We start from the raw sequence: 26,638 nt of genomic DNA, 5'->3' as shown, positions 1-26,638 counted from the left end.
AGAATGTTTTTAGAATGTTGCACTATTTTAGTGTTGTTAGCCACCCTGAGCCTGGCTTCAGCTGGGGAGTGCGGCATATAAATAAAATTTATTATTATTATTATTATTATTATTATTATTATTATTATTATTTGGGGCAGAGATTCTTGTCGGGTTTGAGGGCCGCATTTCTTTGTGGGCAGCTTTCGGGGGCCACATTCTAGTGGTGGACATATCCAGGAGGCAACAGTAGGTGGAACAGCAAACGAAATCTTAGCCCTGTAGGGTCGCCAAAGACTCTTGCTTACAGATCTTCACTCGCTCTCACTTCATCCTGGCAAGCTGAAGGTATTCTTGCAGTTCAAGAGCAGATTCTAATTGAGGAGGATGTGGAGCAGGAACCGTGAGGTTCAGAGGCAGGTTCTACCTTTATGTTGAATTTCCACAAAGAGGGTTCAGGAGCAAAGAGGGTGACTCGCCACCCCTCCATCCACAACCTGTAAAAGCTTCTTTGCTTGGTTGCCTGGAGCAATTTCACCCTCGCCATAGGCGAGCGGCCACAGGTGAGCCTGTTTTCTCCAGCTGACGCAATATTTTGATCCTCATTTCTTGCCCTTCCCAGGCCCTCTGGGGGAGGAGGAAGGGAACACTTCCAGCAGTGGCGAAGAGGCGTCCAAGGAGCGTGACGTCGAAGGCCTGCGCAGGCGGAAGGGTCGGGACGCGCCCCCCGTTCTGCCGGGGGCCGGCAGAGATCGAGGCACGGAGGCCTTCGAGGGCGACGACGGTGGCCTTCCCAGGACAAAATGGCTGTTCGGGTTCCTTGCCCTTCTGGGTTTGGCCTTGTTGGCATCCTTGGGTAAGCAGTGGCCTTGCTGGGGTGGGGGCTAATTCTGCTAGCTGTTCGCTCTGGGATGGGCAGTCTTAACCTCGGTGTTAACCTTCTTGCAAACCACGGTGAGGGCTTTTTAAAAAAGCAATCAAATGGTGTAGACATTTCATGAAATAAGTCATAATAAAGCCTCTTTGCCTCTCTCTATCTCTCTCTACAGGGGTCATATTTGACCAAGATGATGGTAAGTCTTGTTTTAACTCCCTTTCCCCACCAGTGGGGAGCCACCACAGAAACCCCCCCGCCCCCACTATTTTGCCGGCTTAGAAAGAGGCTCTATAACATATAGAATAAGAGAACAAGAAGAACATACAGAAGATTGGGAAATGTTTACTGAATATATGGGGCGGGGTATTGTGTACATTTGAAAATGTTGGCAGCATTTAGTTAAATTCAACAAGGTCAATAAGTTCTGATGGGTGTAATAATGGAATGCTGAATTGTTTACCGTATTTTTCGCCCTATATGACGCACTTTTCCCCCTCCAAAAATGAAGGGGAAATGTGTGTGCGTCCTATGGGGCGAATGCAGGCTTTCGCTGAAGCTTGGAGAGCAAGGGGGGTCGGTGCGCACTGACCCCTCTTGCTTTCCAGGCTTCAGGAAGCTATCCGCAAGCCTTGGGAGCCCGTGGGAGTTCCCGCAGGGCTCCCTAGGCTGTGGATAGCAGCCTGCTGCCCGGAGCGTGGGGCTCGCTGAAGCCGCGGCTGGGGCATCCTATAAGGCGAAAAATACGGTAATTTATGTAAAATATTCAGGGATTTATGATATGCAAAATGAATCATGGAAGGAGAAGAAGGGAAGTCGTTGATCTTTTAAAGATGTTTAAATGAATATTAATAAAAATTATATATGTGTGAAAGAGTCTCTTAATTTTTTCAGCTCTCCCCTTTTTCTCCTTTACATCCACCCCCCCCCCGCCCCGCCCCGGCTGTCTCCTACAGGTCCAGTGGACATTTTCAGCACCTGGTCAAGCTCAGACAGTGAAGAGCCCCTTCCTGGCTCTGTTGGGGTCTTTGTGAGTCTTTTTATCTCTGTGCTGATGCAAGAGGGAACAGGGGGTTTCCTGCTTGGAGTTCTGGAGAGCAGCTGCCAGTCAGTGCAGACAATACTGGGTCTGGGTCAGCATATGGAATCTTCTTGCTGGCTTGCTGCCCAGGCAAAGATTCCAGCCAATGGGATGCCTTGGGAGGGTCAGGAGGGCGGAGCCATGTGGGCACCTCAGGGACCAACACTTGGCTGCGATGTTCAAATCCTGATGTTTGCAAATAATAATAATAATAATAATAATAATAATAATAATTTATTTATTTATACCCCTCCCATCTGGTTGGGTTTCCCCAGCCACTCTGGGTGGCTTCCAACAAAGTACAGTGGTACCTCGGGTTAAGTTAATTCGTTCTGGAGGTCTGTTCTTAACCTGAAACTGTTCTTAACCTGAAGCACCACTTTAGCTAATGGGGCCTCCCGCTGCTGCCGCCGCGCAATTTTTTTTCTCATCCTGAAGCGAAGTTCTTAACCTGAGGTACTATTTCTGGGTTAGCGGAGTCTGTAACCTAAAGCGTATGTAACCTGAAGCGTACGTAACCCGAGGTACCACTGTATTAAAATACAGTGGTCTGTTAAACATTAAAAGCTTCCCTAAACAGGGCTGCCTTCAGATGTCTTCTAAAGGTCTGGTAGTTGTTCTTCTCTTTGACATCTGGTGGGAGGGCGTTCCACAGGGCTGGTGTCACTACCGAGAAGGCCCTCTGCCCGGTTACCTGTAGCTTTGCTTCTCGCAGTCAGGAAACTGCCAGAAGGCCCTTGGAGCCGGACCTCAGTGTCTGGGCTGGACGATGGGGGTGGAGATGCTCCATCAGGTATACTGGACCAAGGTTGTTTAGGGCTTTCAAGGTCAGCACCAACACTTTGAATTGTGCTCGGAAACGTACTGGGAGCCAACAAGGCTGCGGCTCACTCTGACTCCCCACCCCAGCAGGATTGGCCAGCTTCGCCCCCACGGGAACCCCCGGTTGGCGACGAGCTTCAGAGAGCCAAGGAAGCGGTGATGTCATCAGATGGCGACCGCCAGAGCCTGGATGCCATGGGACTCTTGCTAGACAAGCTGGCCAAGGAGAATCAAGACATCCGGCTTATGCAAGCGGAACTGCAGGTGTTGTGGAGGGTCTGGGTGGAGCGAAGGAGGGCAGAGCAGCTCCTTTGCATGCAGAAGGTCCACGGTTCAATCCCCAGGGGCATCCCCGAGTAGCGGGGGATTGTCCCCCACTTGAAATCCTGGAGAGATGCTGCCAGTTGGTGGAGACAGTAAAAGTTAGGTAAAAGGTGGTGCTGTGGTCTAAACCACTGAGCTGCTTGGGCTTGCCGATCAGAGGGTCAGTGGTTCGAATCCCCGCGACGGGGTGAGCTCCCGTTGCTCTGTCCCAGCTCCTGCCAACCTAGCAGTTCGAAAGCAAACCTTGTCAAGTAGATAAATAGGTACCATTGTGGTGGGATGTTAAACGGTGTTTCTGTGTGCTCTAGTTTCCGTCACATTGTCCCGTTGCACCAGAAGTGGTTTAGTCATGCTGGCCACATGACCTAGAAAGCTGTCTGTGTACAAACTTGAAAGTGAGATGGTTGCCACAACCCCATGGTCACCTTTGACTGGACTTAACCATCCAGGGGTCCTTTACCTTTACCTTAATAAGTTAGGACCTGATTCTTCTCTCTCATAACAGTAGTCCCCCCTCCCCATTTGTCCCCCCTCCCCATATCATTTTCATTACGTATCCCATAATATTTCAAAGCATTTATCATCACATACAAATCTTTTTTAACACACAATGTTTCTTCTTGACTTCCCACCCCCTCCTTTCCTGATGTTTGATTTTTACTTATTTATTTTTATTTATTATCTAAGCCCATCTACCGTTAAATATTTCGGTAATCCACTGCTTATATTGCAAATCCTTCATATATTGGTGATAATTTGACAGATAATCCATCAGTGGTTTTCATTCCTTCTTAAATACTTATGCGAGGGTTGCCATATTTCAAAAAGTGAAAATCAGGACACAAAAGTTGTCCAGCTTTTCTTTTTCTTGGCCAAAGTTTTTTCAGAGTCAAACTTTGAAATGTTAAAATGATTCTAAAATTAATGAAATGTATACATTTGAAAAGGTATAAATAAGACCTTAAAATAAATAAATTAAGAGAATAGAATGTGGGACTAGGTGGGCGTTTATAATGACAGCAACAATGACGAAATAACTCCTTTCCGCCCTTAATTTTACTGCTGAAAGGAATGCTCCACAAACAGTTTTTGGGGAGCGTCCCTTAATAATTGTTCCGGGTTCTTCGGTCTGGTGACGTTTTGTCACTTGCGTCCTGGGATCCGGATTTCCTCTCAGGTCTTTGCTCCAGCGAACAAACGTGTCTCCATTTTCCTTTCCTTTTGGAAAACCGCAGGCCCAGAAGGAGGAACTGCAGCTGCTCCTGTGCAAGACGGAAGGCGAGGCGCTGGACTTCACCTCTCAGCGGCAAAATTTGGCCGCCGAGAACTCCAGGCTGGCGGAGGCGCTGAAGCGGGAGACAGCCTCCCTCCTCGCCACACGAGCCGAGCTCCATATTTTGCGGGAGAAGCTGGCCGAGGCGGGCGACTCCAAATCCCAGCCGCACCCGGAAAAGCTGCCCTCGCAGGACCGCCCGCGGGAAAAGGCAGAGAGGCCCGAAGCCGAAATACGGCGCCTGCGCTCCTTGCTGGCGTCGGTGCGGCGGGACTTGGGGAGGGCCTTCCAGAAAGTTCCGCCCGGCAACGTGTCTGAAGGGCTCCGGAAGGAACTGGACGGCGTGGAGAGGAGGGTGGCCCAGGAGCTGGAGGGGGCAGAAGAGGGGGCCAAACCGTCCTGGAAAGATGGCCATAAAGCCAAGCGAGGGAAGGAGAAAGCCTGGCACAAAAGGCACGACGGCCACGAGGAGCGCAAGCCCACGCACCACGGTGAAGGCCCGGAGAAGGAACACCGTCCTCCGTACAAGGCTCCCAAGATGGCCGACGGGCCGCACCGTCCCAGGAAGCACCAGGGGCCGCGAGACGCCAAGCCGGCCAGAGACGGGGAGCACCGGAAGGCCAAGAAGCCCGCTGAGCCCGGTGCATTGTGGGAAGCGCTGGCCAAGCACCCGTACCGGCCTCCTCAGGGCTGCGCCGGCGTCGGCGAGTGCGCCCGGCAGGAAGGGTTGGAGCCAGTGCAGAAGCCGCGCTTCCTGCCCATGCTCCAGAGCTACCTGGCTGGGCTGGGCTGGGCCGAGCACTACGGAGGACTAGTGGCCGCCCTCGACGGCTACTTTGGGAGCGACGGGGCCTTTGCCCACGACCGCCTGAGCTTCGTAGAGCTCCTGGATGAGGTCGAGGACGCGCTGGAGGAGCTGGCGGAGCAGCTGGGGGGCAGCGAAGAGGAAGCGGATAATTTCGAGGAGGTGATCCTGAGGCAGCTGGGGGCAGCCCCTGCAGGCAGGTGAGAGAGCCTGCGAGGTTGTGGGTGCGGGAGACGCTCTAGGGCAGGGGTCAGCAAACTTTTCCAGCAGGGGGCCCGGTCCACTGTCTCTCAGACCTTGTGGGGGGCCGGACTATATTTTGGTGGGGGAAATCAACGAATTCCTGTGTCCCACAAATCACCCAGAGATGCATTTTAAATAAAAGCACACATTCCACTCATGTAAAAACACCAGGCAGGCCCCACAAATAACCCAGAGATGATGAAGAAAAAGAGTTTGGATTTGAAATCCCGCCTTTCACTCCCCTTCAGGAGTCTCAAAGCGGCTAACATTCTCCTTTCCCTTCCTCCCCCACAACAAACACTCTGTGAGGTGAGTGGGGCTGAGAGACTTCAAAGAAGTGTGACTAAGGTCACCCAGCAGCCTCATGTGGAGGAACGGGGAAGCGAACCCGGTTCACCAGATTACGAGTCCACTGCTCTTAACCACTACACCACCACTCATGTAAAAACACGCTGATTCCCAGACCATCCGAGGGCCGGATTTAGAAAACAATTGGGCCGGATCTGGCCCCCTAGCCTTAGTTTGCCTACCCATGCTCTAGCGGCTTTAAATGTATGGTTTGAATGCGGTCCCACTGAGCTTCGTGACCAAGTGGGGGATTTGAACCTGGGTCCCCCAGGTCCTACTGCGATGCTTTAACCGATTATGCCGCCACTGGTTCTCACATTTATTCCTTCACCTAGCTAAGCTATGGGACTCGATTCCACAGGGCGCAGTGATGGCCCCCGACCTAGATGTCTTTCAGAGACAAATTCATGGAGGAGAGGACTATTGGTGGCTATTAGCCACAAAGACTGTGCTCTGCCTCCACAGTCTCAGGCAGTCCTGCTTTTGAATAACAACGACTGGAAACCACAGCAGGGGAGAGTTGCTCTTGTGTGGGTCGTTCTTGTGGGTTTCCCACGGGGGCATCTGGGGAGCTGCTGGGAGAACAGGAAGCTGGACTATATGGGCCATTGGCCTGATCCGGAAGTCTCTTCTTATTTTCCTATTTCTATTTTCCCCATGTCATACGTGGCTCTGAGACGTTCCTGGTTGTGGGGAGCGAGAAGGGGAAGCAGACTGCCAATGGTGTGCTCTGCACCTGCGTGGCTCAATGTTATGTACTGAAGTTCTCACCCTGGGCCAGCAGGGCGATACTGTAGATAGTTATGCAAATAAGGGATCGAAAGTGACATTCAGTGATTGGATAGTTTTAGAAAATTGCTACAGTTACGTTGTACTGGAGCTCTATATAAGCAGGCTGACTGAGCCCTTCAGTTCAGTTCTGTTCTGGCCTGTGAATAAACAAGAGCTGTTTGAAGAATCACTGTGTCGTCTGATATGCTCACCCACAACTTAACACTCAGTGTTATCAGCCTTAACCTTATTGCCTTCTCCCCAGATTCACGCAGCGGGACAGCAGCGCCCAGCGCCACCCGAAGGAGAGGAACCCCGAGGGACACGGGCGCAAGAACGGGCGAGAGAGCACCAGCTGGCCGCATGGCTAGGATGGCGGCACCCGCCAGTACTAATCTGGCTCAGGGTGGGGAGGGTAAAGGAGTTGGGCCTATCAAGGATTACTGGATGTCCTGGTGGAGGGGTTGGTGCCATTGCTCGTTGGCAGGGAAGTGTTTTTATCAACATGCCAAGTTCTGATGTGTGGGGTCACCCAGATACATTGTCCTCCCTCCCCCCAAGTCCACTCAGAGCCCTCCATCCCAAGTTTGCTTCCACTCAGTAATGACTATTAGTAGAGGCATTTAGACAGTTGGATTATCGTCAGGAAAGCAAACCTTTTTCACCCCATGTCCCCTCCTGTTGAGAGAGATCTTTGCTGGGGGGTGGATGAGGGTCTCTCTATAGGGCCTTCCCACCCTGGCTCACCTCTCTTTTGGCTCGGGATAAGTACAGTGGTACCTCGGGTTAAGAACTTAATCCGTTCTGGAGGTCCGTGCTTAACCTGAAATTGTTCTTAACCTGAGGTACCACTTTAGCTAATGGAGCCTCCCGCTGCTGCCACCGCGCAATTTCTGTTCTCATCCTGAAGCAAAGTTCTTAATCCAAGGTACTATTTCTGGGTTAGCGGAGTCTGTAACCTGAAATCTCTGTAACCCGAGGTACCACTGTAATTGTGCCAAAGGAAAAATGGATTGGAACCCCAATAGGACGCCGGCGAGATTTTGCTTCTCGGGACGCCGTGACCTTGCTGTTGTCCCTTCTAAACTCTGAAATTCTCCAGAAATTCTCATCCTCCTCTCTAATTAGGAATGGTGAAAATGGGGGTATCGTTTCCTCACCTGGTGGGGGTGGGGAAGGGTTGAGTCACTTGTGGGGATGGCTTGTTTTCCTTCTTCCCCACCCCACGTTCACCCCCTCCCTACTCCCTCACAATTTCTTGCACTGTGAGTGTGTCGGAAACCAAATAAAGGCACTGATTGTTCCTTTCTTTCCAAGGTTGTCTCTGACTAAGTGGCCCATTGAAGGCCGTAAGGTGGATGTGGGGAGGGAGTGGGGGGTGATGCTGGCAGGGTGAAAATGTCCTTAAAAACAATATATCCTCTTTTTGTTTTGCCATGGCAACAGCTTTCGGTCGTTTGCTGTTGTTGTTTTTTCAATGCAAGGACACCTGCTAAGAATATCGTTGTGAATCTTCCGGCCTGTGCGTCTGAGTAATTCCTGAGTTTGAGGAAAGGACCACTGCTGAGTTAGCAACCCCCTGCTTTGCCGGAAGAAGGTCCCTAATTCAATTCCATGTAGCACTGGGTGAGGGGAAATCCTGGGTGGCTGCTGCCAGTCAGTGTAGACAACGCCAGGCTAGATGGACCAAACCTCTGACACAGCTCCCTGTGTCCCTGCCCCTGTTCAAACTCTCCTCTCTTTCCCAACAATGCACACAGGATACTGGCTCAAGGAAGTGTGTGTAAAGGAGGAATTGTATCTCAGAGCATAATCAAAGTGCTTTCCCACCTTCAATATCTTTGGGATAACTAGGGTTGCCATATGCCTGGAATTTCCCAGACACATCCGGCGAAATTAGTGTAGGAGGGAATTTTGAAAAATGGGCAAAATGTCCAGGGAACCGCCCCACCCTCAACTTTTGTACTCTGATTTTCAGTTCTTGAAATATGGCAACCCTAGATTAGCATCTCACTTGCAAGACAGGTGTGCCAACTCCCATTGCAAAGCTGGAATCACACTTGTTGTTGTTTGGTCATTTAGTCGTGTCCGACTCTTGGTGACCCCAGAGCACGCCAGGCACTCCTGTCTTCCACTGCCTCCCGCAATTTGGTCAAATTCATGCTGGTAGCTTCGAGAACACTGTCCCACCATCTCGTCCTCTGTCGTCCCCTTCTCCTTGCGCCCTCCATCTTTCCCAACATCAGGGTCTTTCCCAGGGAGTCTTCTCTTCTCATGAGGTGGCCAAAGTATAGAATAGAATAGAAATTTATTTGTCATTGTCCGTATATACACAGTATACACAACAACGAAAATCAAACACCCACCCAAAGACCGGCTTCACATACACATTTGCACGTACCTCCAACACTCTCATCCCATTCAGACATAATCTATAAAACATACATAATCCAGAATATAACATGACCTATTAAAAGCATAACATGACCTAAACCCTATCTCATTCCTTCCTACTCCCTGCTTGCTATTTCTTACAACTGGCCCTGAGATCATTATTTAGTGCAATCAGAGCTCTTGGATAGAAACTATTCAGAAGGCGTGTGGTTCGTGTTTTCATTGTCCTATATCTTCTGCCCGAAGGCAACAGTTCAAAGAAGTTGTGAGCAGGATGGGTGGGATCTCTCAGGATATTGTGTGACTTCTTCAAAGTGCGAGACGTGAAGATCTCATCCAGGGTTGGTAGCTGGAACCCTATAACATTCTGGGCAATTTTTGTTATTCTCAATAAAGCTTTTTTATCCGTTTCAGAGCTGCTTCCATACCACGATAATATACTATAGGTTAAGACACTCTCGATGGTACTGTGATAATAGGACAGGAGTAGGTGCTGAGATAGATTCAGTCCCCTGAGCATTCTCAGGAAATACAACCTCCCCTGCACCTTCCTCACAACCATGTTAATATTTGCAGTCCATGAGAGGTCCTCAGAGATATAAATGCCCAGGTATTTAAAACTACCAACCCTCTCCACCTCCTCGCCATTTATGTGCAATGGTAAAAATACACTTTTCTTTCTCCTAAAATCAACTATGAGTTCTTTGGTTTTTTTGGTGTTAAGCATAAGATTGTTTTCTTTACACCATTGAATTAACCCCTGTACTTCTTTCCTGTAAGCAGTCTCATCGTTCTCACTAATGAGCCCCACCACTGTTGTATCATCCGCAAATTTGATGATTGTGTTGGACTTATACAGTGGGGTACAATCAGATGTGTACAGGGAATAGAGAAAGGGACTTAGCACACATCCCTGAGGAGCTCCTGTGCCTAATACTAGAGTAGAAGAATAGTAAGGTCCCATTCTCACTGTCTGCGGCCTGTCAGTCAGGAAATTCCTTACCCACAGACAGATCTTCTGATGTATACCCAAATTGATCATTTTAAGAAATAACCTGTCTGGCAAAATTGTATTGAAGGCAGAACTGTAGTCCACAAACAACAGCCTTGCGTAGGCTCCCTGTCGTTCTAAATGATTCAGTACAGTGTGGACAACGATGGAAATAGCATCATCAGTAGATCTATTTCTTCTGTATGCAAACTGGAACGGGTCTAGAGTGGATGGAAGACCAGCCTTAATATGATCTAGCACCAATCTCTCGAAACATTTCATAACGACAGATGTTAGGGCTATTGGTCTATAGTCATTGAGAGATACCACCACTGACTGCTTGGGGACTGGCACTATAATCGATGTCTTCAGACAGGTAGGGACAGAACCCTGCGACAGGGATAGATTAAAAATGTCCGTAAATACACCAGCTAATTCTGCAGCGCAGTCCCTAATTACCCTTCCCGTGATTCCATCCGGTCCAGCTGCCTTCCTAATGTTAATGCACCGAAAGGCACGTTGTACATCAGAGGTCTGTAGTAAAAATGGTTGTCTATCAGTAATAGCTTCTGATGATGTGCTGGTAGCCAATGCTGTAGTGTCAGTAGTTCCAGTTCCCACCTCCAAGCGACTAAAAAATTGATTCAGTTGATCAGCTAAGTGCGCACTGCTGCTAGCCAGTTCGTTTTTAATATTTTGCCCTGTAATTTGTCGCAGGCCTTGCCATACTCGACGAGGGTCGGAGCTCTCAAAATGTTTTTCGATCCTCCGGCAGTACATAGCTTTGGCGTTCTTAATGCCCTTTTTCAGTTTGGCTCTGGCTTCTCTATACTGTTGCGCATCACCAGAGTGAAAAGCAGCATTTCTTGCCTTTAACAGCAAATACACATCCCTGTTTAGCCAGGGCTTGTTGTTAGGGAACACCCGTATTTGTTTGGTGGTAGTGACGACATCGATGCAGCTTTTAACGTAGAACAGTACTGTTGAAGCGTATGTGTCCACATTATTCCCCACAAAAAGCGACCACTCGGTGCTCCGAAAACAATCTTGAAGTTGTTCAGATGCACCTACTGGCCACACTCGTATCTCTCTAATTGATGGTCTAATTCTACGTACGAGAGGTCTATTGGAGCCTCAGCTTCAGGATCTGTCCTTCCAGTGAGCACTCAGAGCTGATTTCCTTAAGAATGGAGAGGTTTGATCTTCTTGCAGTCCATGGGACTCTCAAGAGTCTCCTCCAGCACCAGAATTCAAAAGCATCAATTCTTCTGTGATCAGCCTTCTTTATGGTCCAGCTCTCACTTCCATACATCACTACTGGGAAAACCACACGAAGAGGTCACAAATCCCACCGTTAAGAATGTGCTGCCCGCCTTTGCCGTGTATCAATGGATGGGTGAGCCTCAAAGACAGATGGATTTACAAGGGAACTTCAACCTTCATCCCCTTTTTGTGGCTCAGCAGCACACAACTGGTCCTCCAGCCATCCACCCTACCATAGAGTTGTCTACGTTTTTGGCTAGACGGGCCCCTGCTAGGTTTGGGTGGGTTTGATGACCTTGAGAGCAGGAGAATCATACTTCAGATTATCCGGCCAGAGCTGGGATGTAATCGTTGCAAGACTGAGAAGCGATTTTTCACATCAGTTGCGCCCAAGTTGCTGAATGTGCTGTTGGAATTGAGGAGGCGGAATGAGTCCATTGTGGCAGAAGCTTTTTTAAAGCCACAAGTTCTTCCCAATTGATGGAGATTGACTGGCGCAAGAGATCTCAGTGCCCACTCCAGTGGAGGCTGGTTCACTAGGGCAGATGTGGCAGGGCTCCAAAAACCGTCACTTGCCTTTCTTCTTAACTTACAACCAGTCCATCCGCTTCCTCCCTCCTCTCAATGTTGCCCTTGTAGAAGGCAGCAGTGAGGAGGATCATGGGGAAACAGGAACTAGAAATGGGTGGCTCTGCCTGTCATTGGGCTCTCTGGCGCCACCTTCTGTTGGGCTCCATGCCTTTCGCCCAATCATCCCCAAATAGGCACCTGTGACCACTGGCCCCTTGCTTAGATAGGCTGGTTTTTTTAAAAGGTGAATTCATGAAGAGGAGACTTCTGTCAATGGATATTAGCCATAACAAGTGGAATTTGCCACAGGATGGGGGCTCTTGTTTAAGAGGCTGGCCAGCCATGCCCACTTCCTGGGTACTCCATTGCATCTGCCAACTCCAGATCAGTTATTATTCTGTTACTAGAGCCAGCAGAACTATTTGTGTGTGTCTGTACGCACCTGCGGCTTACATATTCAAACCTAGCTACCAATCTGAATGTTTTAAATGTTGCTATTTCTTTTGAACCATCCTTGGTAAGTTACTCCCTCACTTCCTCTCAAAGACTATCTTCTAATACTAATAAGTATACATCACTCATTTTTAAATGGGCATGCTCATTACACTTTTTCAAATTTAAGAGTGAAATCTAAAATACTTTAAATTCAGTAGAATTGTTTTGGTATCACTGTGAATCAGCTATAACTGGGGTGGGGGAGAGAAGAGAAAACCCCCCTTTTTAATACATATTTAAAAAGTCATTATTTCTTAACTATTTCCAAACACTCAACACTCAGGAAATGTTTATAAACGTAAAAAACTTCTTTATTTTTTTAAAAAATGGAACATATGTATTGCGGCATAAGCCTCCCAAATGACCCCCTTCTGTCATTTGTGCCTAAACTGAGATGATTTTTTTTTAAAAAATAATATCATATTTAAATATGCAAATGACGCCTGTCTCCCTAACACACCAGGACGCAGGTTCCATACGGGGCGTGGCTTAAGAATAGCCCCTCCCTCTTTCAGATCGTTCTATTCCGCCCACGCCGCGTGATTCGGTCTTCCTCGTCCCGTCCGTCTCTTTCCACCGCCCCCTTTTTTCGCTTTCCTCAGTTGGTAGCGCCCGCTTTCCAGGAAGCGGCTTCTGCGACGTCCCCATTGGTGCGAGGCGGGCGGAGGGCGGCGGGACGGAATGCTCAGTTCCGGACGAGACCATTAAGGCCGGCAAAGGGAGGGAGACGTTGTTGAGTGCTGCTTGCTGCCGCTGCTGCGGAGTTCTTCCTTGCAATGGCCCAGACGCCGAAGCTGATCTTGCTCTTCAGCGGAAAGAGAAAGTCGGGCAAGGACTTCGTGGCCGAGGAAATCCAGAGCCAGTAAGCAGCCCCGCGGGGATTGCACAAGAGCGGGCGGGAGGAAGCGTTCTGCCCCCCCCCCCGTGCATGATGGCGGGTGGCGGGGTGGGTGGGATGCAGGCGAAAGACCACCCACCGCTCCACGTGCGCGCGGGATCCGGCGGGGAGAGACCTTCCCAAACCTGTATTTCCCCCCATTTTTTAATTTTCAAGCCTTTTTAAGGGGTGGTGGCAAGACTTCTCTCAATTCCGTTCCCGTGTCCGCAGCGAACGTCTGAAGCGGGAGCGCACGCGAGATCGGCCCCGACCTCTACTCTCCCCGTCGTTAGGAGGGGAAAGAAGCGACACCCTACGGCTTGGGGCTTTGGGGAGGCAAGATGGTCTTCCGTGTTTCCTCCTTTTGTTTCCTTCCTCCCCCTTCACACGTGACGGGGCTGGGAGAAGGTTGCGAGGAAGTGTAGAAAAGTTGGCATGGGCAGCTGGAAGAAGCCCACCTTGCAGGGGTGTGGGGAAGAGGGAAAGCCACGAGTTGCAGGAGTTTAATCCAACGTTAGTCCTTAAGGTAAAGGCCGAGGGCCTTCTGGTGGTTCCCCCATTGCGAGAAGTGAGGTTACAGGGAACCAGGCAGAGGGCCTTCTTGGTAGTGGCACCCACCCTGTCGAACACCCTCCCATCAGATGTCAAAGAGAACAACAACTGCCAGACTTTTAGAAGACATCTGAAGGCAGCCCTGTTTAGGGAAGTTTTAAATATCTAATGCTGTATTGTTTTTAACATTTGATTGGGAGCCGCCCAGAGTGGCTGGGGAGACTCAGCCAGATGGGCGGGGTATAAATAATAAATTATTATTATTATAATTATTATAAAGGGATCCCTGACTGTTAGGTCCAGTCATGGATGACTCTTGGGTTGCGGCGACTCTCATCTCGCTTTACTGGCCGAGGGAGCCGGCATACAGCTTCCGAGTCATGTGGCCAGCATGACTAAGCCGCTTCTGGCGAACCAGAGCAGTGCATGGAAATGCCATTTATCTTCCCACCAGAGTGGTACCTATTTATCTACTTGCACTTTGAGGTGCTTTCGAACTGCTAGGTTGGCAGGAGCAGGGACCGAGCAACGGGAGCTCACCCCGTCGCGGGGATTCAAACCGCCGACCTTCTGATCGGCAAGTCCTAGGCTCTGTGGGAAAGCAGGCAAGATCCACAGTCAGCCAAGCCCTTCCCTGGAGGGAGGTGATGTTCTCAAACTTTGCAGCGCATCTGATGGGAAGAGACTAGGCCTTGTTTAAGCCAAGGCAGAGTTCATAAGAAGAGCCTGGCTGCTGGGATCAGGCCAGTGGTCCAGCATCGTGTTCTCACAGTGGGTGACTGTCCCCATGGAGACGCTGGAATTTGATCCCAGGACCTTTAGCATGCAAAATGAGACTCTCTGCCACTGAGCTATAGCCTAGAGGTCAGCAAACTTTTTCAGCAGGGGGCCGGTCGACTGTCCCTCAGACCTTGTGGGGGGCTGGACTATATTTTGGCGGGAAAATGAACGAATTCCTATGCCCCACAAATAACCCAGAGATGCATTTTAAATAAAAGGACACAATCTACTCATGTAAAAACACGCTGATTCCCGGACCGTCTGCGGGCAGGATTTAGAAGGCGATTGGGCCAGATCCGGCCCCCAGGCCTTAGTTTGCCTACCTACCCATAGCCCTTCTCCCCTGAAGGGTCCTTGAGGATGCAAACTTCTGCCATGTCTGGATCTGCTTAATTTAATTTTTTTCTCCCCTGGCAGGTTGGGCCCTGATGTTTGCACTATCCTGCGGCTATCAGAACCCCTCAAAGGGCAGTATGCCAAGGTAGGTTGTGGCTCCCCCAGCTTGAACCCTTTTATCTTTCCTGTTATGTGCATAATAGCATCCTTGCCGAGTTAGGCCAAGAATTGGAAAAGGGAAGGGCGGCCGAAATAGATCGAGGGGGATTCCGCGACTCCCCCGTGAGAGAAGGTTGCAGCAGCATTAGGGGATTTTTTATTTCAGAGAAAAAGGGCTGACGAGAGGGGACACAATCAGTTTATAAAATCACGCGTGTCTCGGAGAGTTGTACTTCTCCCTCTCCGATAACACCGGAACTCCTGGACGCTCAGCAAAACTGAATGCTGGAAGATTGCAGACAAATAAAAGATTAAAAAAAAGTGGAACTGTGGAACTCCCTGCCACAAGAGGCAGTGATGGGCACCAAACTGGGTGTCTTTAAAAGAGAGTTGGGCAAAATTCCTGGAGCAGAGGGCTATCGATGGCTATTAGTCATGATGACTATGCTCTGCATCCACAGGTGGGAACAGCAATGCTTCCGTTTACCAGTTGCTGGCAATCGCAGGAGGGGAGAAAGTTTCTCTTGTGCTTGGGTCCTGTCTCTGGGCTTCCCATTGAGTCATCTGGTTGGCCACTGTAAGAACAGGAAGGTGGAATGGGTGGGCCTTTGGCCTGATCCAGTAAGGCTCTTAATGTTCTAGGATAGCTTTGCTGACAGCCTCAGATAGATTCCCTCTCCTCTGTCTCTTCTTCTCATAATAATAATAATAATAATACAGTGGTACCTTGGGTTACAGACGCTTCAGGTTACAGACTCCGCTAACCCAGAAATAGTACCTCAGATTAAGAACTTTACTTCAGGATGAGAACAGAAATCGTGCGGCGGCAGCAGGAGGCCCCATTAGCTAACATGGTACCTCAGCTTAAGAACAGATTCAGGTTAAGAACGGACCTCCAGAACGAATTAAGTTCTTAACCTGAGGTACCACTGTAATAAATAATAATAATAAATTTCTTTATACCCCGCCCTCCCCGGCCAGAGCCGGCCTCAGGGCAGCTAACACCAGTAAAATTACAGTAAAAACATAATAGGGGGAAAAAACCCAATTTAAAATGCAATTTAAAATGCAGCCTCATTTTAAAATAGCTGATAAATCAAGACCATAAGGGGAGGGAAACATAAGGGTCAGACTGAGTCCCAACCAAAGGCCAGGCGGAACAGCTCTGTCTTGCAGGCCCTTCAGAAAGATGTCAAGTCCCGCGGGGCCCTAGTCTCTTGTGACAAAGCCATCCACCAAGTCGGGGCCAGTACTGAAAAGGCCCTGATCCTAGTTGAGACCTATCTAACCACCTTGCGACTTGGGACCTCCAAAATGTTGTCGTTTGTGGACCTTAAGGTCCTCCGCGGGGCATACCAGGAGAGGCAGTCCTGTAGGTACGTGTGTCATAGGCCGCATAGGTCTTTAAAGGTCAAAACCAGCACCTTAAACCTGACCCTGTACTCCACCGGGAGACAGTGCAGTTGGTAAAGCACTGGATGACTGTGATCCGATGGCAAGGAGCCTCGCTGCGGCATTCTGCACCCGCTGGAGTTTATGGGTCAGCTTCAAGGGCAGCCCCGCGTAGAGCGAGTTACAATAATCAAGCCTGCATGGATCACTGTGGCCCGATCTTAGTGGATTTGTCTTATCCCCGTCTTAAAAACAGTTGCCCACATGCACTTGTCATGGGCTGGCTGGATGAAAAGGAGTGGCGGGAGGCAGTAGCTGGGGAACCCCCCAGGGAACGGCCAGGGGAAGAAAGCTCAGAGCCAGGGGAATGGTAGTGGGACGACGATGTGAGGTCAGAGCAAGAAGAGGGCGCAGGCAAGGAGGAGGATGTGGCAGAAGCTGAAGAGCAGGGGTCAGCAACCTTTTTCAGCAGGGAGCCGGTCCACTGTCCCTCAGACCTTGTGGGGGGCCGGACTATATTTTTCCTGGGGGGGGGGGAATGAACGAATTCCTATGCCCCACAATTAACCCAGAGATGCATTTTAAATAAAAGGACACATTCTACTCATGTAAAAACACACTGTTTCCAGGACCGTCCGTGGGCCAGATTTAGAAGGCGATTGGGCCAGATCCGGCTCCCGGGCCTTAGTTTGCCTACCCATGCTGAAGAGGGAACAAGGCTTAGTGAGCTGGGAGGAGCCTATGGCAGAGAGAGGACCAGAATCAGAGTCAGAAGTGGAGGCTGGAGATGACGGGGGGGGGGGGCAAGCTTCTGAAGACACCAGGGAGTCTCCCCCTCCTGCTGCGACCAGCTCCTTTCCCAGGACCAGAAGAGGTATGAAGAGGGTGGAGCAAAGGCAGACACGCTGAGGAGTCTCAGATTGCTTGTGGAGGACTCAGCTGTGCGAAGGCAGGGCCCTTCAGTCCTCACACCTGCCTCTTTGGGGCAAGCAAGACCTGCTGGGAACAGTTGCTGATAATAATAACTTATTATTTATACCCCACCCATCTGGCTGGGTTTTCACCAGCTGCTCTGGGTGGTTCTCAACATCAAACATTAAAGACTTCCCTAAAGGCTGCCTTAAGGCATCTTCTATAAGTCAGATAGTTGTTTATTTCCTTGACATCTGATGGGAGAGTGTTCCACAGGGTGGGTGCCACTACTGAGAAGGCCCTCTGCCTGGTTCCCTGTAGCTTCACTTCTTGCAGTGAGGGAATTGCCACAAGGCCCTCGGAGCTGGACCTCAGTGTCCAGGCTGGACAATGGGGGTGGAGGTATACTGGACTGAGGCCGTTTAGGGCTTTCAAGGTCAGCACCAACACTTTGAATTGTGCTCAGAAACATACTGGGAGCCAATGCAGGTCTTTCAGGACCGGTATTATATGGTCTCTTTGTATAAAGAGTTGTCACTGACATCAGGTGGTTTATTGGTTCATTGCTGGCGTACGCCTGACTCCAGCTCCTGACAGTATTTCATGAGGAAGTGAGTCCCACAAGTTACTTAGGAGTAGACTCTTGGATTGGTCTTGTTCGCCAATCGTTTTCATCCCGGAGCTTTGATAACTGGTTCACCTTTCTGGCCTCCCCTATAGGAGCACGGCTTGGACTTCCAGCGCCTCTTGGACTCCAGCTCTTATAAGGAGACGTATCGGCAGGACATGATCCGATGGGGAGAGGAGCGGCGCCAGACCGACCCGGGATTCTTCTGCCGCATTGTGGTCGAGGGCGTTACGCAGCCCATCTGGGTAAGGCTGAGTGGTGGCAAATTGCTGGTGGCAGGGATTGATTCGAACCCAGGTCCCTGGATGTTAACCCGCCAGTCTTCCCACGCAGATAGTGAGTGACACGAGGCGAATCTCGGACGTGGAGTGGTTCCAGGACGTGTATGGGGACCTGGTGAAAGTGGTGCGTGTCGTAGCCACGGAGGAGACGCGAAAGAGACGGGCCTGGGTGTTCGTAATGGGTGAGTGAGCCACAGGCAAGGCTGCCTCTTGTTTCTCTGCTCATTGTCCAATGCAGGGCTTGGTGTGCAATTAGGCTTTTAAAATTCAGTGCAAAACAAAAACCCGCATTTAATCATTTGACCGTTCTTTGCGGTAATGAGAAAAAAGCCCTGCTCCAATAAAAATAATAGTTCAGATCATAATATTTTCTGCGAGAAAATAAGACTGAACATAAAATGGCAACCTTTCCCTCCTATATACATGGAAAGGCAAGGTTGTCGTCACGCAGCCCCCAATGGAGGGCTTGTAGTGCCACATCACAGTCCTGGATTTGCATGAAGAAACAGGGTTAGGAAGGTGAGAAGCGAGCTTAGTAAGTTCATGGGGCGGGAAGGGGAAGCAGCGCTTTTCAAACTTGGGTCCCCAGCTTGGGTTTGTTGGACTACAACTCCCATAATCCCTGACCACTGGTCCTGCTAGCTAAGGATGATGGAAGTTGTAGTCCAACAAGAGCTGAGGGCCCAAACTTGAGAAACACTGCTCTGGGGGGTTAACCCTGGAGAGATGCAGCAACATAGTGTAGACAAAACTGGACTAGACTGGAACCAACGAGGTTGACCTGCTATAAAGGAGCTTTCTGCACCCCTAAGGACTGTTCTTCCTATATATATTAGGTAGGCAATCAAGTCAAAGCTAATCCGCTTCCGTAGGCATGGAATTATAGAATTGTAGAGTTGGAAGGGACCCAAGGGTCATCTAGTCCAACCCCCTTCAAGGCAGGAATATTTCCAAGACCTTATTTGGAAAATCAACACAACCCAGGTGGTTAAGAAAGCCCAACAGAGACTCCATCTCCTCAGAGTATTGCAGAAGAACGATGTCAATCAACATCTGATGATCTGCCTGTCAACAGTAGAAAGTGTCCTTTCATACTGCATCACGGTGTGGTACGCTGGCTTGATATCATCTGGTAGGAAGTGCCTACAGAGAGTGGTGTGGGACGTGGGTGGCGCTGTGGGTTAAACCACAGAGCCTAGGACTTGCCAATCGGAAGATCGGCGGTTCGAATCCCCACGACGGGGTGAGCTCCCGTTGCTCGGTCCCTGCTCCTGCCAACCTAGCCGTTCGAAAGCACGTCAAAGTGCAAGTAGATAAATAGGTACCGCTCCGGTGGGAAGGTAAACAGCGTTTCCGTGCGCTGCTCTGGTTTGCCAGAAGTGGCTTAGTCATGCTGGCCACATAACCCGGAAGCTGTACGCCGGCTCCCTCGGCCAATAAAGCGAGATGAGTGCCGCAACCCCAGAGTCGGCTGTGACTGGACCTAATGGTCAGGGGTCCCTTTACCTTTACAGAGGGTGGTGAATACAGCACAAGATATTATGGGCTGTCCCGTAAATCCGCTGGATGAAATAGCGGAAGAACATTGCCTCAGGAGAGGGAGGAAAATTCTCAAGGATGATTCACACCCTGGTCGGCACTTTCTTGATCTCTTGCCCTCAGGGAGAAGATATAGAAGCCTGATTAGTTGCCCTAACAGGGTAAAGAACAGCTTCTGTCGTGGGCTGTTAGGCTGCTGAATGAAAAGATAACAACAGGGCAATTGACTTTCGGGTTTGGTGTGTGTGTGTCAGTAAACGAGGGGAATTATGAGTAAGAGAGCTGAGTGGTGGGTGCTCAAGTAATCTCACTGTATACAAATTGCACAAGTGACAATAAAGTATTTCAATTCAGCTGTCCAATACGGGGATCATGCCTGCTACCTTGGCGCTATCAGCACCACACTCTCACCAACGGAGCTATCCTGGCATCTCTGGTCAGGATGTTGGCCTTATCCTGCCATTCTTATGTCCTATCCACTCTTCCCCATCACCTGAATTTGGGAAGCTTGTGTTAATAATGATAATAATTTTATTATTCATATGCTGCCCATCTGACTGGGTTGCCCCAGGCACTCTGGGCGGTTTCCAGCAAAATATAACCCCCACTACAAAACATCTAACATTAACATTTTCCCTATACAGTCGTACCTTGGTTTTCGAATAGCTTAGTTCCTGAACGTTTTGGCTCCTGAATGTCGCAAACCCGGAAGTGACTGTTCCAGTTTGCGAACTACTATTTTTGGAAGCCGAATGTCCGACGGGGCTTCCGCAGCTTCTGATTGGCTTCAGGCGCGATTTGGTGTTTGAAAGTGTTTTGGAAGTCGAACGGACTTCCGGAACGGATTCTGTTCGACTTCCAAGGTATGACTGTACAGGGCTGCCTTCAGATGTCTTCTAAAAGTCAAAGAGTTACTGATCTCCTTGAGACACTCCTTTAGATATAAAAGACTAGTGAGGTAAGGTGAGAATATTCTCTGCTAGAAAATTCTCTGGAGAATATTCTCCACAAACTGTAAATTCTAATGTAAGAACCAGTTTTACAAACCTTAAAAATCTAGTAAATAATAAGTCAAGCTGTGATATTGCCAGTGTAAGTAATGAATAATGATTTTTATTTTTTGATCCACTTACATTACTGGGCATTGGGCCATTCACCATTGGCAGTTCTGAAATGTGAGATACAGAAAACATTTTTATGTTTAGTTTTAGTTTTAAAAATGCTATTCATTTAATTTAATGAACATTTGAATTTGTTTGTATTTCAACTATATGTAATAGCCTTTTTTTCTGTCTTGGTGTGACCTTATTCTTAGCAATTCTATACCTTTGGCCATACAGTGTGATTTTGTTTTTACAGAAAGTAGCTTTAATGCTTTATACACTTAAAGTACCTAGGCCTATACAATTATGTGTAACAGCATGTGAGGTGGCCTTGATTTAAACAGTTGACGTTTCTATATTTTTATTTAGTGCCAGTAACTGGTTTTTGCGGTGCCATTCTATGGTACCAGGTGCCATTTACCAGAGATTCACATACTGAAATATATTATCATATAATTATAATATATTTAATGTTAATGGCTTCTTTTTTATATGTATGCCTATAGCTTTGTTTTTCAAGCTGTGTTTTAGTCACCAAATCAGTCATTAAGTGTTAGCGCTATTAGAAGCACAAGATAGCCTATTACTGAATTTACTTGTATCAAACCTTAACATGCCAATCGTATTTTTTGACTTGTCCTATAACATGTACATTCTCCTATTTTAAATGAAAATTCTCTAATATTCTCAATAATTGAGAATAATAATAATAATAATAATAATAATAATAATAATAATAATTTATTATTTGTACCCCGCCCATCTGGCTGGGTTTCCCCAGCCACTCTGGGTGGCTTCCAACAAAGATGAAAAATACACTAAAATGTCACATATTAAAAACTTCTCTGAACAGGGCTGCCTTCAGATGTCTTCTGAATGTCAGGTAGTTGTTTATCGCTTTGACATCTGATGGGAGGGCGTTCCACAGGGCAGGCGCCACTACCGAGAAGGTCAGCCTGGTTCCCTGTAACTTGGCCTCTTGCAGTGAGGGAACCGCCAGAAGGCCCTCGGAGCTAGACCTCAGTGTCCGGGCAGAACGATGGAGGTGGAGACGCTCCTTCAGATATACTGGACCAAGGCCATTTAGGGCTTTAAAGGTCAGCACCAACACTTTGAATTGTGCTCGGAAACGTACTGGGAGCCAATCTAGGTCTTTCAAGACCGGTGTTATATTCTTGAGAATATTTTCCGCAAGATTGCAGTGGTACCTCTGGATGCGAACGCGATCCATTTGCATCCTGAAGTGAACGCAACCCATGTTGCCCCTTCCGCGCATGCGTGTGCTGTCATTTTGAGCGTCTGCGCATGCGCGAGTGGCAAAACCCAGAAGTAATGCGCTCCGTTACTTCCGGGTCACCGCGGAGCACAACCCGAAAATATTTAAGCTGAAGCGTATTCATCCCGAGGTATGACTGTATTCTTGAGAATCTTAACATACAGCAAGGATGTCCAACAGGTCGATTGCGATCTACTGGCAGATCCCCGCAAGGTGGGTAGATTGTGGTTGATCTCTGGCTCCCTTTCCTTGGCATCGCTAAAACTTCCTCCTGCCTTGCCCTGCCCTCCATTGTTGTTTGATCTCTGGAAGGGAAGATGGAGCTTTTTCTGTGCTGCTGGTTTCATCCATAGCGATATTTTTGTGAGTGACTTTACCCCTTGCCTTTAGCCCCCCCCCCCAAAATGGAATTTTTGGGGGGGCTAAAGGCAAGGGGTAAAGCCACTCACAAAACATCCTGAATAAAAACATCCTGAAGGTCCCAGGCCTCAGAGAGGTTAGGCTGGCCTCAACTAGAGCCAGGGCTTTCTCGGCTGTGGCTCCAATCTGGTGGAACGCTCTGTCACAAGAGACAAGGGCCCTGCGGGACCTGACATCTTTCTGCAGGGCCTGTAAGACAGAGCTGTTCCACCAGGCTTTTGGTCAGGGCGCAGCCTGACCCCCTCTGGCAATCTGCACAGAATCTTGCTTAACGGTTGCCATCAATTTGATTTTAATTAATTTTTATAATGAAAGGTTTTTAGAATGTTGGATTATTTTGATTGTTGTTAGCCGCCCTGAGCCCAGCTTTGGCTGGGGAGGGCGGGGTATAAATAAAAAATTATTATTAATAATAATAATAATAATAATTTTGCCCCCCAAAGCTTTTTTAAAACCCCTAGAAAACAGGGCTTTCCTCCTCTCTAAAAAAAAAAGCCCAACAACTTTGAACCCCCCAAAAACAGGGGTAGAGCATTGCCAGTTTTTAAAAGTAGATCGCAGTTTCTTGAGAGTTGGCCACCCCTGCTATACGGGACCGAGACCATTTAGCACCAGCAAGTCAAATGTGAGGCATTCCCAAAGTAAAGGAAGGATTGAACTTGATTAGTAAGAATACACACAGAGGCTTGAACCAGCAAGACTATGGGAAGGGTGCGTATAATAATCTCTCTGTCTCCAGCCCCTGGCCCAGGTCGTTTTATTCACAAAAGAGCTTTTTACAGAGTGTTCGTAAGAACCAATCAGATTTATTCTGAGCATTTCCACAAACCTCATGTGGGCACAAAGTTAAACTACAAACACTAGTTAAGCATGCATACTTTTGGGGTAGATGAATGAAAACTACAAAGGAGTGTATTCAGCAACCCCGGAGGTCATAAACAATCAATACACATGATAAGAAGGGTGGCCAGGAGGACAGCGATCATTATCACCTCTATGTGAGACCTGTTTCCTGGCCCTAAGATTAACATCCTAAGATTAACATATCAGAAAAGCTACAGCAAAGAAACTGCCCACTGTCTTTGACGACCCAGGGCGCCTGCCTGTCTGTGTACGTGCCTGGTCTAGAAAGAGAAATGGAACAGGGTCATCAAGATGGAAAGAATTTGCTGATTTAATTAATAATTGGAATACAAAAAGGGAGGTGGGAGGAGGTCGAGGAAATAAGTTATTGAAGGATGGAATTCTGAAAAATTGGAAGTGTTTTCTTTTTTAAAAATGTCTCTGTTTTTTGTTTTTTTCTTGGTGGGGTGGGGGGAGGTTTTTTATGTATTTTTAATTTTTGTTTTTGTTTTTTCTCTCTTACTCTATTGTATTTTGTCTTTTTCAATTTTTTTGTATTTGTGAAAATTGAAATAAACATTATTTAAAAAAAATAGAGAAATGGAACAGGGGTGCAGAGGTGTGGATTGATCAAAAATCATATCAAAAATAGTTTAAACCCAGTCAACGCAATGCTTTCATTGCTGACACAGATGGCTTACTCTATACAGTGGTGCCCTGCAAGACGGAAAACCCGCTAGATGAAAGGGTTTTCCGTTTTGGAGGTGCTTCGCAAAACAAATTTGCTATGGGCTTGCTTCGCAAGACGAAAATGTCTTGCGATTCCTGGGGTTTTTTCCCCCTCCCCCCCTTTTTCCCAAGCCCCTAAGCCGCTTAACAGCTGTTAGCTAAGCCGCTTGACAGCTGATCGCTAAGCCGCCTAACAGCTGATCTAAGCCGCTAATAGCCTTTTAGCAGCTAATCCACTAATCCCTTAAACCTTTAATAGCCGCTAATAGCGCTAATCCGCTAATGGGCTTGCTTCGCAAGACGAAAAAAACCGCAAGACGAAGAGACTGGTGGAACGGATTCTTTTCGTCTTGCGAGGCACCACTGTATTTGTTATAATTCCTCATAGCAATCCCACCTGATCACTACAAAATGGCCAACTTTTGCCTGTCTTCCCTCTCTTCTCCACCCCAGGGATTGACGACGCGGAATCCGAATGCGGACTGGATCAGGGCGTACCTTATGACTGGGTCATCACCAACGACGGAGACCAGCTTTCCCTGGACGCTCAGCTGGAGAAACTGCTTCAGTTTATCCACAGCAAGCTGTAGCGCAACCCAGGGCCCTTGTGTTATCTCCACCTCCTTCTCTTTCTCTCTCTCTCTCTCTGTCTCCCTCCACCCCACCCTCCACTCCTTCGGGACCTGGGCTGGGGTTTGGCTGCATCACCAAAGAAAGAGAATCTGGAGAATGCCGCCGTAGCCACCGGGCTGCGGTCACGTGCGCCTCAAGGCAGGGCATTTCTGGGTGGGGTTGTTTTTTTGACACCCACCCTTCTCTTCCTTTCATTTTTGGAGAGTCCATTCCAGCGAGTGCCATAATCCAGTGCCAGTTCTTCCCTCCCCGGGACTCCATTCCAGGCAGGGTGTGCGTCTCCATCCTGGCCGGCTGCTCGCTTGTGTGTCATTTCCGCGGGCTGTTCTTTTGCACTCGTACCTGGCACTGGCGCCTTCCCCACCTAGCATCAGGTGGGGGCTGATGTTTGCAGGAAATGTATGTTTGTGCTGTGGGGAGTGGGCGGTTTTTGGTCCGTTTCGGGTTTTCCTCCCTCCCTCCCATCTTGGGTCGCAGTTTTAGACTTTTACAGCTTTCGGCCACCAGGGGGCAGAATAACCTCAAGCTTAACACTTCTGCGGCTCTGTTTCCCCGGACAAATCTTATTTCGTAACCCTTGCCTAGCTCTGTGCCTGTCAATCATCCTGTCCACCTGCATCCAGCAGGATAGGGTCCCCTCGGCGGGTTGAATTATATGCATGTTATTTTCAGGGGGCATTTTCTAGTCCTGCACCTCGTCCCAGATTCAAGCTGATTTTTATCTGAGACAGGAACGCTTTGGAGTGTTACTTTTAGCTGCTTCTGCTAATGACTGACCACACACACTTTCCCTAAGGTGGGGGGAATCGCTGTGCCTTATTCTTAAAAGTGCTGACCTCCTCCTGTTCTCCTCACTTGCCCGGCTCCCCAACCCAATCCTTAATTTGGAAATCATCTCACCACCTTCTTCCCTGACCAAGGCTCCTGTGCCTTTTCCTTGCTGTGTGATGGGAAAGAGGCGGGGGACAGAAATTCAACAGGTGGGGATCAAACCGGAGTGGGAGAGCTGAGCCTGTTGGATTAATCCCCAGAACATAAACGACACAGGGCTTTTTTACTCGGATGGGAACGTTGTTCGGCAAGTACTGAAGGACACAGGAGCCATGATGGGGAAAGTAGTTGGCAACGCGACCAAAATGGGTTCTAAGCTGAGAAATTGCAGGACAGGCTTTTGCTGCTGAAGAGGAGAGGGGGGGCAACCAAACTATGTGGGAATTGAGTGTTGAGTGTTTGGGCTGGGGTGAGATAGTCACGTGGGCTGGTGTTGGGAGCAAAATTCGGGACAGGGTGAAGGTTTGCTATTGATGCAACCCGATTTGCCCCCGGGCTACAGAATACCTAGCATATTCCCTGGCCATGTTTGTACATCATGCCAAACCACGGTTTAGTGTCACACGAATGAGCCTAGTTCCTTCCAGGGGTTGTGCGTTTCCCCTCTCCTTATCCTCTCACACAGCCAGAACAGGAGGATTTCAGAAGATTCCAATTCCCCTTAAATTTGCCACGTCCAATCCCAGTTTCACCATAGCAAGGGCTCATTTCAGCAAGGCAGCTTCAGGAAACCATGGTTTGCATTTGGCATCTTTTGACACAGACCATAGTCGAGCCGTGATGCTCATTCGGATGCAAGCTTGCAACAGCTTCTGACACTGTCCTGGCTGAGCAGGAGGCTGAGGGTCCTGGGAGAGGCGCTCCGGCTCGATAATGCTACACTAAACCGTGGTTTGAGTGTAACGTGCAAACACAGCCCAGGTACACGGGACAAAGTCCTCTCTCTGCTCCTTTCAGCACACCTGACTTCCTTCCCCACACCGCAAACTGGATGTGCGGCTGTATAATCTCTTGCTAATGCCACTCACTGCTCAACCAAATGCCCATCTCCTCTCTTCCCCTCTGGAGAGGAAGAAGATTGTTGTACTCAAAATAAAGCTTTGGATTGGTTACA

The 26,638-nt window shown here is 48.7% G+C and overlaps 2 protein-coding genes across 5 annotated transcripts in view; both read left to right on the top strand.

The window, feature by feature from the left end:
• PBXIP1 (PBX homeobox interacting protein 1) overlaps window positions 1–7,836 on the top strand; it is a 28,048-nt gene extending 20,212 nt beyond the window's left edge. Inside the window, exons 6-11 of one of the 4 annotated variants that reach the window (XR_014505755.1) lie at window positions 602–856; window positions 1,810–1,883; window positions 2,847–3,020; window positions 4,316–5,358; window positions 6,786–7,288; window positions 7,366–7,836. Coding sequence is in view for 3 of the 4 variants with exons in the window: in XM_083416561.1 (XP_083272687.1) it covers window positions 602–835; window positions 1,029–1,052; window positions 1,810–1,879; window positions 2,843–3,020; window positions 4,316–5,358; window positions 6,786–6,891 (1,655 nt within the window). In the remaining variant the exon portion in view is untranslated. Of the gene's footprint in view, window positions 1–601; window positions 857–1,028; window positions 1,053–1,809; window positions 1,884–2,842; window positions 3,021–4,315; window positions 5,359–6,785 lie in introns of all 4 variants that reach the window. The other 3 variants (XM_083416561.1, XM_083416560.1, XM_083416562.1) reach the window with 3 other exon arrangements.
• Window positions 7,837–12,756: 4,920 nt separating this feature from the next.
• PMVK (phosphomevalonate kinase) lies at window positions 12,757–26,638 on the top strand. The gene is made up of 5 exons (XM_083416846.1): window positions 12,757–13,095; window positions 14,860–14,923; window positions 17,962–18,114; window positions 18,203–18,332; window positions 24,514–26,638. Exons 1-5 carry the CDS (start codon window positions 13,010–13,012, stop codon window positions 24,648–24,650), a joined length of 570 nt encoding a protein of 189 aa, XP_083272972.1. The 5' UTR covers window positions 12,757–13,009; the 3' UTR covers window positions 24,651–26,638.

This window comes from Podarcis tiliguerta, assembly GCF_965153285.1.
Source record: "Podarcis tiliguerta genome assembly, chromosome: 16".
NCBI classification, from domain to species: Eukaryota; Metazoa; Chordata; class Lepidosauria; order Squamata; family Lacertidae; genus Podarcis; species Podarcis tiliguerta.
Note: the sequence above shows the minus strand (reverse complement) of the source record. Positions and strands in the feature narration are given on the sequence as shown.